The sequence below is a fragment of the Diadema setosum genome, chromosome 7 (assembly GCF_964275005.1).
Source record: "Diadema setosum chromosome 7, eeDiaSeto1, whole genome shotgun sequence".
Lineage (NCBI taxonomy): Eukaryota > Metazoa > Echinodermata > Echinoidea > Diadematoida > Diadematidae > Diadema > Diadema setosum.
The window spans coordinates 35,208,742-35,220,206 of NC_092691.1; the positions used below are offsets into that span (position 1 = coordinate 35,208,742).

The 11,465-nt window shown below is 39.1% G+C and overlaps 1 protein-coding gene across 1 annotated transcript; it reads right to left on the reverse strand.

The window, feature by feature from the left end:
* On the reverse strand, positions 1–8,410 carry LOC140231307 (fructose-1,6-bisphosphatase 1-like). Its single transcript, XM_072311456.1, has 6 exons — positions 8,189–8,410; positions 6,996–7,251; positions 5,894–6,034; positions 5,169–5,306; positions 3,699–3,818; positions 1–3,273 (listed from the first exon to the last, which is right to left on the reverse strand). Exons 1-6 carry the CDS (start codon positions 8,356–8,358, stop codon positions 3,085–3,087), a joined length of 1,014 nt encoding a protein of 337 aa, XP_072167557.1. The 5' UTR covers positions 8,359–8,410; the 3' UTR covers positions 1–3,084.
* Positions 8,411–11,465: the final 3,055 nt, after the last annotated feature.

Genomic DNA, 11,465 nt, shown 5'->3' on the forward strand with positions numbered 1-11,465 from the left:
TTCTTGCTGGAACACCATTTTATTGAATCCTCATGATTTTCACATTGGAACATCAAGATAGAGTTAAATTTCAGGGCAGTAACTGCAGGGAAAACCTTCACATCGCCAAGTCAAGTGCCATGAATTTGGCTGAGGTGATCCTATCCACCATTCAGCAACTTCCATCAGGCAAATCACATCTGTGTATATGCTACATATTTTGCGATTTTCATTTTTGCACATTTCACAACTAAACTGATACTGTACACAATATATTTTGCAGGGTTTTTATTTTCGCGAGCCAGGTGCTACTCGTGAATTTAAAAACATGCAAAAATATTGACTCTAATCCCAACATTAATGTGGGGTTCATTCATAGAGTTTTCCATTCAGGAATGTACTCTGCGATCACAAATTTCAACCACTTGTGAAATTATCGGGAAGTCCCGATTTGCAACAAATTCGATTCACTAAATATATGGAACATACAGTATTCATGTAAAAGTTGCCTGAAGTATTCGAAACGCACCTCAAACTCATCCGAGATGTGGGAAATAAGAAAGATTTCTTTTGTAAAGGGATGGTAGTTATTCCTCATTCTTTTTCTTTTTCTACACTGAAACTTCAACCACTCAAGAATTATCATGCTTACAAAATTCATGCCTTACACAGTAATTGATTCTCTCAACCTGCCTGCAGTATTATCCATTTTGTTTATCTCCATTTGGAAATATTCAATAATTTAGTGTCTTTATTGCAGCTTTCATTGGAGGGAAAAATACTTTGAAGCTCAGAAAAAAGCAAATGATGAACACAGTCTTTGGCAGTTTGAAGTCTGTCCTTATTTGGCAAGTTGCTTTTAAAAATCAAAAAGGTGTTAAATTTACTCCCATCACCGATTGCACAACTTGCAACACACATCTAAAAAAAAAAAAAAAAAGACTTGTCGTACCGTGACAATCAAAAGCTACAAGATTTGTTTTTGATTTTGTCATCACCTAAACACATAGACATGTTTTAACACTTCAACATCCTATCATTACATCACTGAAGTGTGCAAAATTAAACTATCAAAAGCTATAAACTGTGAGTTTTGGAATTATATTATCAGCCAACAACAGGTAATACGAAAATAATGTATGACACGTGCTTCATGGAAGACTCCAGACAGTATCTAAACCTCATTACAGACAAACGTTCAAAGTTTTTCATTTTACACGATTTTTCTCTTCTAGGGTGTCCAAATCCAACTCCTTCGACAGAATATCACATATACTCCACTTCTAAAGCCATTAACTGTACGACCACATCATAACCAACACGGGTTTCAGTCTTGGACTACAGCTTTCAGGGATCTCCAGCGATCACCCCTGCTCTCTTCATTAAAGCAACTTTGGTGAGCTGCTGGATGAATATTGTCACTCTTCAAAATCTGCATGAACAGCTCCCTCTATTTCAATCTATGTTATTATCATTATTTTTTTTTTTATTTTTTTGCATCTCTTGTATCAAATGCACATAATATGACTACTGAATGCCCCTTAAGTTGGGTATAGTACACGGCCCATTTCATCCTCTTATTGTCCATTTAGATGACATACAAAATAAGCAAAAACGAAAAACAAATATGTGTTTGAGAAAAAATAAAGCAATGATCATGATATACACAATACACAATATAAATAATTGTCTCTAGGAATTGTCAAGTATCTCACTTATTTATCTCTTCATTTCAATAAGATTCAAACACTTTTAAATTCATATAGCTGTGCATACATTTTTCATAAATCTTATCTGATCGCTAACATTGATGGCCTATATTTCACGCATCAAGATAATGGGGAAAACATGTCTACGACCTTTGACTTCGGTTAAACATCTGTATCCTTCATCACTCTTAAGTCGTGGCAAACCTAAAATAACATTTTCCTGTTGGCCATTCTATGGTAAAAGCAGTACATAACTTGCTGACAATTTTTGTAAGTGCGTGTGTTTTCACCCATGATTTAGAAATCGATTGTCTTGCACTGTCAGAATATATTTCTTTATTACACTACCCAATAACTCATATCAGTGTTTTGCGTACTATCCTAACAGGAGGAAATGGAATGTATACACTGAATTTTCAAATCAACATTTACAGGAAAATAACTGATGTAATGAAAGGACATGTTCCCAATGACCCTGGCAATTGTTACAATTTCATTGCACTCTTAAATTGAATGTAACTGGATACTTTTGCACACCTAGCACACTGCTATGGCACACTTTAATTTCGAGATTTAACTACTACAACACAGCTTGATTTTTTTACAGAAAAAAAAGGAATGAAAAAACAAAGCATGTCCATCAATAACATAACAATGATAAATTCAGCACATAAACATTGTCATTAATAGAAAAATATGGTGATCAGAAAAACTGCTATAGAATGTGAATTAGGATAGTTTTGTGATAGCTTAAATTATCAAAGATATTCAAGCAAACATTCTCTAATTTTTATGCATTAGGAAAATATCGTGTCATACATTTGCTGTATATCGTTTGGGTTCCTGTTTGTCTTTCTTACTAACTCTGTGTGATATTGGGATTATGAAAAATGAAAAAGCCCACAGGATTTTCCTGTGCTATCTGAGTAAATGTGAAGTGAATGACAAACAAAACATAAGTCATATTCTGTGCATATTTAGTGCAAGTTGTGCTTTTTAACCATTTTGTGAGATGAAGACATGACATGGAATATGCAGATATGCACTTGTACAAGAGAACAATATCTAGATAAACTCAAACCCATCCAGACATGAAATGGCATGAAATAAACACACAAAACCGAATAAACACAATACAAAACCTGCATCAGCTATTCGTAAGCTTCACCAATGCTTTGAACATCTCTGCAGAATTGAATAATTTCTGCAGATGATGATATGCTTGAAAATTTTTTATCAAATACATGTTTGCTAGTACGGAACTCCGCAAATTTGAGAAACGTTTCAATTAGCATGCTGTCTGCCTATCAACACATTTAAACAAAGCTCACTTGGACAGGTTGGATTTCGCAACAGGAACTTCGCGGTCAGATCAAGCACCGCCCTCGCAGGCGGATTACGGAGAGTGCTTCTTGACGATGGCGAGGAAATCCTCGACATCGTCTGCGGAGCCCATGATGACAGGGCAGCGCTGGTGGATGGCCGTGGGTTGGATGTCCAGGATGTTCTCCTGACCAGCGATCCCACGGCCGCCAGCCTTCTCCATGATGAATGCCATTGGGTTGCACTCATAAAGCAGGCGAAGCTATATAACAGACAGAAAGACATGAAAAGTCAAAACTTATGAGAAACCATCTTTTTTTTCAGGTTTTGGTTTGAAACTACAAGTATCTACGCTGAGAACAAGCCATGTCTTGCTCAATCAGACATACGTTAAGAAATACTGAAATGACAAGAAATGGTGCGCGAAGAAGGCTTGCTTCAATAATGGAAATGATTTTACATAACTTTAAGGATAGTTGACACAGTGTAGTCTATTTTGAGTAAATGCTTTCATATTTCCCAAGGGGGGGAAAAGTGTATTTAATGACATGACGACATGATATAGTGACATAATACAACAAGAGACTAATATGTCACTCTGCAGCAATCTCATTTTATGTTATACATGTTCTTCATCTGTAGTGATCCAAAGAAACTTTCACATGGTAAAAAGTGAATAAACCACACCTTTCCCTTAGGGCTCTTCTTGTGTGCAGGGTACAAAAAGATGCCGCCATACTTGAGAGTCCGGTGCATGTCTGCCACCATGGAACCGATGTACCGTGCACCGTAGGGGGCCTGGCCATCCTACAGGTGGGAAAAGTGGATGGATAAGTGAAAAAAAAAAAGCATATTCACTGAAATCAATACTAATATTGACATATGAATGAAAAATAACTCATGGACAATAAATTTAGACTCCTTTCTCAAATACTAAAGTAACTGCACAGACTCACTGAGCAAAATAATGTGGAATGTGAAGTTGTTGTTTTTTTTAATAGCAAATGTGGCAAAGAGCAATGGATCGCTAACAGTCTACAGGTCTGCCAACACTCCCACATCCAAATCAGAGAGATTCCACACAGCAATCAGGGAGATATCTGTGTGTTACATGCATTTCAATGTGTGAAAATAATTCCCAAATCAGGGAGATTTTAACATTCTCTTATTCAGACATGAACAGATCTTGACATTTTCAGGGAGACTCCTGCAGAATCAGGGAGACTTGGCAGTTCTGCAGTCTAGAATGAATGAAGCAAACTGTCTAGAATGGCATCCTAGGAGTACCTCAACTCATAATAAAACTCCACTCCATATAAACTCCAAATTTTTATCGTCCAAGAATGGAAATTCTTTTTGCCCAATTGATCGTGTGCCCGGCAGCCACTGAGCAGCGCCAGATCGACGTTGCTCTAACCTTTTTAACTGTTGAACGGCAAACAAGGTAGCAGCAACTCCCATCTTTTAACGTCTTTTGGTATGACGCGGCCGGGGTTTGAACCCACGACCTCCCGATTGTGAGGGCAGCCGCTCTACTCACTGAGCCAACACATCGTATCACTCTAACACCCAGTGCTTTGTTGGAACATTTACAGAACTTCAGCCTGTCACGGTATCTCATATTAACTTGATCTCAATCTGATATAAACCTTATCTGAACTTTTGCTCGTATGTTACTGCCTATCTTAATTTTTCTCCCAGGCTCAGATTTATGAAGCCATGTCTAGAGTGTTTGTGTATGTTACGTGGGCGACCATTGCATTTAAGCATAGACTCTGCATGTAACATGTACATCTCTTATGGAAGTGAACGTGGGTCTTGCACGGCAATGCTAACACCAGCACCGAACTTGAAATGATAAAGATGATCATCCCTACAGGCTAGTGTTAGCCAATGGAAAAAAAGCATGTAAATTGCTAACACGAATGGCAGAGCTTGGTTCAGCAGATGACATTCAACACTGAGCCCAGCACCAGCAATCGGAAATATGTCATAATTTTGAGGTCGACCTTCTTCTCGCCGGTGCTAGTGGCGAGATAGCACTAGCACTAGCACCAGCACTAGCACTGGCACTAGCACTAGCACTGGCACTAGCACCAAACATGAAATCACCCAATGTGCTTTGATCACTGGTTTTGATGCAGCCGTGTCACTCACCCCTGGGAACTTCTTGGACTTGACGTATTCAGTGATAGCCTCGTCCCAGTACTGTGCGTAGCCCTCGTTGATGCTGAAAATTTTACCTCTCGGCTTCACCTTCATGTCCCTATCAGTCAGCACAAACTCACCAATGGCCTGATGGACAAAATAAATAAAGATAGATAAATGGTGACAGACAAACTGAAAGACAAATCTAGACAGACAGAACCACATTTGTATAGATAGATGGATGGATGGATGGATGGATGGATGGATGGATGGATGGATGGATGGATGGACAGATTGGCAGGATGGTAGGTACAAGCAGATATATACAGGTAAATACATGGACAGATAAATTAATAAATACAGTCAATAAATTATTGACGTGATTCCATTTGTATCAGTGATCCAGATGTAAAGTCTTCATACCTTGCCTGTAATTTTGTTACATATTTTTTATTTATTTTTTTTTTTGTGGCAATACGACAACGAATGAATTTGGACAAAAAGCACATCAGACAATATGAGCAGATTAGCGCAGCACTCAGTAATATAACCAAAATAGGCTCACATCAAACAGTGGTAATTCTAGTGTACGAACTCTAATTTCTCACAATGAATACTTTTTTAATGATTTGCCGTATTTTTAAACAGCTTAACTGCAGAGAGTGCAAGATGCTGCTCTATTTCATAAGTTGGGGGAAAGTCTTGGGTTAAGACTAGAATCGGCAGATGCTCACCGGGTCCAGCTGGAAGCCATTGACCCCGTTACCGGTGCTCAGGACAACCATTGTGGCGCTGCCGTAGAGGGCGTATCCTGCGGCCACCATGTTTCGACCAGGCTGGAGGTAGTCCTTCTCTGTCACGGGACCATCACCAGTCTGTTGACATCAAGTGAATGTCGGTGTACAGACAACAGAAGAATAGAATAAAGATAGAGAGAAATACAGATGTAATCACAGTGGGCTCCTGCACCCTGTTGCATGAAACCCTTACCGCTGGACTTACCGCTCCTTTCTAGCGGTAAGTCTTCAAATTAGCGGTAAATTTTATAATCCTTGATGCTGATTGGCTGTGATGCCTAATTTTGACGGTAGTTACCATTGAAATTCAACGGTAAGTTTTATGCAACGGGCCCCTGGTGTTCTCGCTGGATACTTTTAAACTTGATGCTTGTGTCCATCCATTAGACTTATTACTTGCACTCATAATAGACACTATGTGAAGTTCTTTCACACTTACGCAGGAATTCACAAAGGTAATTTAGATCTAGTCCTTCGTTTTATGCAAATTTCTCCTGTGTAAATGCACATAACATGTGTAAGATTGGGTAAGCCAATAGACATCCAATAATGACTGCTTGCCAATACTTGTGTGTGAAAGGTATGCCCATTTTGCACCTAGTTTAGTCCATGGACTAAATCTAAATCATGGATATGATTGGAACCACCTTTGTGAACTTGAGCATTAATATCCATGGGCAATACACAGCACAACAATGCAATTTCATCCTCTATGTTTTATGAATCAGGAAATTTCCTCAAAGTCAGTGTGCTATCATCAAATGCAGTGACTGTCCATACCCAGTACCTTAAAAACAAGTACAATGTGCAACATAGGTCTACATTCATTTAGAAAAAAGCAAAATTGTGTTTGTTTTGGGATTTGGTCAACACGAACACTAAGGAAGCACTTAAAAGGATTGTGAGCAAGCTACAGAGGGGTTGAGGGCTTAAAAATTCCTGTCAAGAAACCACATTGTAGGCGATGAGGATGAACATAAATAATACAAACATGTATGAACAACGTACACGTGAATCTGGAATATCCTAGCATGATTACCTTTCTCCAAATCCCAAAGATGGACCCAATTGAGACGAGACAGTCGATATTTGAGGAGCCATCCAGGGGGTCAAAGGCCACGATGTACTTCCCCTGTCTCTCCGTCTCCACTTCAATGACGGTCTCGTTCTCCTCGGAGATGAGGACGCAGGTCGTGTACGAGCTCTTGAGGGCGTTGATGAAGAGGTCGTTAGAGATGACGTCCAGCTTCTTCTGCTGGTCACCGGTTGTGTTCACTGACCCTTCAATGCCATAACTGAACAGACAAGGGGCAAAATGTGTCTGGAGCTTTCACCTCAACCGAGACAATACAGCATAACTTTAATGTTGGATAGTGATAGAGACTAAAACTGCCAGTAATTTTCCCTCGGTGGGTTTTATTTGTTTGTGTTCTCCTGTACTCTCTCAGTAGGGTGACGGTCTTTAGTAGTTGGTCTAGAACCCAGGGCCTATAGATGACCTGCAGTGCAGTAGTAGGGTCCTACACCTGCTGCCCTGCCCCCTCCCACTTAAAAAAACAAAAGAAAAAGAAAAAAAAAGTTCTGCAGCCCCTGTAAATCCATGATTAAAAGTGGATGACAATTACGGCATAATCGTGATATAGTCCCCACCGCTGCATGTCCGTACTAAATACAACCCTACCTAACCCTATACCCTAACCCTAGTCCGCGGGTGCACACGCACTGCGGTGGGGCCTATGGGCTATGGTGGGGACTATATCACGATTATACCACAATTACATCATCCCAATCTACAACAATCAAAATCTACATGACACTCGACACTGATGACAAACATAATTGCATAACTGGTTGACCATTTAATGTGTGCACAGTAATCATTATGAAAAGAAGAAGACAGCAATGGGCCAATGTCTTAACACAGAGTTCAAGACACAACAACCGGGTTTTGATCCTTGCCCTTCTCAACCAGGCTCAGACAACATAAACATACTCGAAACCCTTCAAGGAATTCCATCTCTGACACTTTATCTGACGTGTAAATCCCTATATCATTATATTGGGCTACGCCATGGCGGCAGTACAGTAATCTTTAATTTAGAATGTGCTGCTGATACAACACAGCACACATTATCCAGTGTCGTGACGTCAACATCAACAGTCAGTCGCACACCACTGCCCTAGTCCCATATACGGAAAAAAAGTGTCCCATGTTACTGAAATGTGACTTACAGCCTCGAAATACCGGCTTTTCTCACAGCTGACGATATTGCCTTGATAGCGGTCAGCAGGGAATTCAGGAGAGTGGTCAGTTCTCCCGTGGCCTGAGGAAAACGCCTCTGTTCGGCCAACACAAAGCGTGTTAGCGTCACAAAATCGGTCTGTACACCTTGCGAAGACATGCTGGTTTCGTATGTTTATAAATGCCACGCATGGGGTCTCGGTCATGCACGTACACCTTTCACATGTATTCCTTATGAAGAAGGCAATCTCGCAACAGGTTACAAGTACGGTGTTTGACGAACCAGCAGATATCCAATCAGGGCGAGTCTTTCAGACGCGCCCCTTTACGTCACAAAGATCAGGGCCCCTTCCCGCCTCTTCACTTCAGGGAGGGGGGAAGTCGAGAGGGGAGTAACAGGGAAGAGGGACAGGGGAAGGGAGGGGGGGGGGGGGGGGGGGGTAGAAAAAAGTGTAGATGCACTATAATAAGAAAACTTGGAAGGAGGGGGGGGGGGGCAGAGGAATGGAAGAAAGAAAGTGTTGTAGTGATAAAAAAGAAAATAGCAAGGGATAATGGAAGCTAATAAATTACTTCTTAGATTTTCTCTGCATCAATGCAAATTTTCTGTCAAATAAACACCAAAGATCCTACAGGACCTTTGTAAACACTTCAAGAGAATTAAAGAATTAAGCTATAATGCATTTCTCAACAGAGTAATGCGGCATTTTTTTTTTCAATCAGGATATATCTTCAAACTTCTTAATCTTTGATTTTTGTTTGTCTGCCTCATCAATAAATCAATTATGAAAACTGGTCTTAATTTTGTGACATATCCACATCCACCTCTAGCTCTTTTCTCCTCATAAATCATTCATTGTAATGATGATTACCTCCACCTCCCTGTTACAACCCTCCATCATGTGCAATTAAAAGTCTTTCAGATTCACCTATCCTTACATACATACACATAAGTCACATTTATTATTTTCTCCTGTTCTATATATTAGAAGTTTTCTCCTATGGTATTTTATACTCAACAGGCATTACCAAATAAAGGTGATCATTGTACTCTTGTTCTCCGCACCCCACAAATGAATTCAGCAAGTACATACACACTCAAAATACTTAGAGACACAGTTGATACATACATAAACACAAAGATACACATCATATGCATACACACTCACACGTATAAACATGCACACACACATACACACATACTTCAAATGATGCACTCACATACACACTGAAAAAAAAACAAAGACTCCAAACACATCCAAATTACCACCACCACCATCATAATCCTCACCCTCAAACCATGGAGGTGTGATTGAGAAACATTCTCAGACCTCGATCATGAAATGTAGACATGAAGAAGTCATTTGAGCACACATTATCTTTTATTGTAGAGATTTTATTATATTCTGCATATCTTTCATCAATATTCATCTCGACAGACAAACAAGCACATACAGGGATTTTTATAACTTACACAGGGTCTTCCACTGCATCGTAGGAACAGACCCTCATCAAGCAAAGTGCCTATTCCAACAGTCTTGCCTCTGATTGCCAGGAGACACTATGGCATAAATATTTGTCATAATGATGATGAAACTCAATATTTTAAAGGTAATCAGAATTCCCTGCCCTCATAAAGAAAACTTGTTGTTTTTTATCATTATCCTCCTCAAAAGAAAGAGAAATGTAACAAAATCACGAGTGTATGAAGCATGAGCAGAAGAGCAACATAAATTTTGGGCAAAGGCACTTTGTAATATTCTTTTCCCCTTCCAATGTAACTGCTGTTTATGCATATCATTATGGTACGTTCTATTGATAACAACCAGGTCATCGAATTTCAAGTATAGTTTTTGACAGATAAAAACGAAAAATTAGCAGAGAGATTAGTTGAAGTTAAGTCCTAGATAGTTGAAAACTAATTTCCCCACATCTGATCTAGAGTAGCAAGAAACCCAAAATAACAAAATGCGATGCTCCAGAATAACAGTGTGTACTCAAAAAGTGCTCACATATATACCTGGACATACGAGATCATTACAAGATCACAGAAAATGTCAGAATTGCGATTGGCAAAATTTCGGTGTCAAAGACATAAGACAAAATGTCTTCTCTCACGTAATGATGATGCAGTTGTTGTTCAGTTTTCTATGTCCTTGAAAAAAAAAAAATACATACCAGTACTTTGTAATCCGTCTACAGACAAATATTCTAGATTTGTTTACTTGACCAGAGCATCTGGAGAAGCTATGATTTACTGACCTCCCCTGCCCCCACCCCCCCCCCCCATCCCAGTATAACCCTCCTTTCGTGCTGCACTCTCCAAACCATATGTTCATATTCCCCATGTTAATACTCCCAAAACGACACCATCGGAGCAACCCGGTGATCTCACGCTCAAGTGCACTACAGAGATTTGTGAACAATTTGAAATCACAAATCGTATTAAGTGTGCAAAATGAAAACGCAAACTCAGCAGAGAGAACCCAATGCTTCACTTGGTGACAAAATATTAGTATCCTATACATTGTATCACACACATGAACTCCTTCAGTATCATTGACAACAAGTTGTCATATAATGCAATGACATTTTTTTTTTCAGACACTGGACCTGAGCAGGTTATACATTCTGGGCCATCAATTCAGTGTTATGATTGTATACTATTGTTACTGTCACTATTCATGTCTGACATTTCATAACCTAAACCCTACAGAGACAAACTTTTGAGCTGTGGTAAGCTGATATCTCGAAGAAAGTGAGGTGTAAAATAGTTTCTTAGAGTGCCTCCAACACCCTTTGGGTAGAAGGTGCTTAAAACAGAAAGTCAAAAATAAGTAATTTTGGAGAAAGGTGGTGGTATTGACTTGTTATCACATAGTTCCTACAAAACTGATAAAGCATTAATTTCCATTATACTTGTCTGAGTTTGAACAATATAAAAATATTCAAGTTTTTGCTTAAAGTCAATTTTTAAAGTTCTTTATCTAGGTCTTGCACAATCCCAAAATGATCTCATTAGATATCTATTTATTCTCTGATGAGCTAAAAGAAAAAATCTTATCTATCACTACATGTATAAATGTTTGACAGTCTATAGAGCAGATACACATCAGATATGCCTCACAGAACTTGAGCTTTGTGTACAGCATAGAGCATTCACTTTACAATATATTCATATGACATTCTGGACAAAATAATACGAAAAGAAAAGAAAGAAAAATCAGAAATTCATGACTATAGCACATCAAATGTGACACTTTTTTA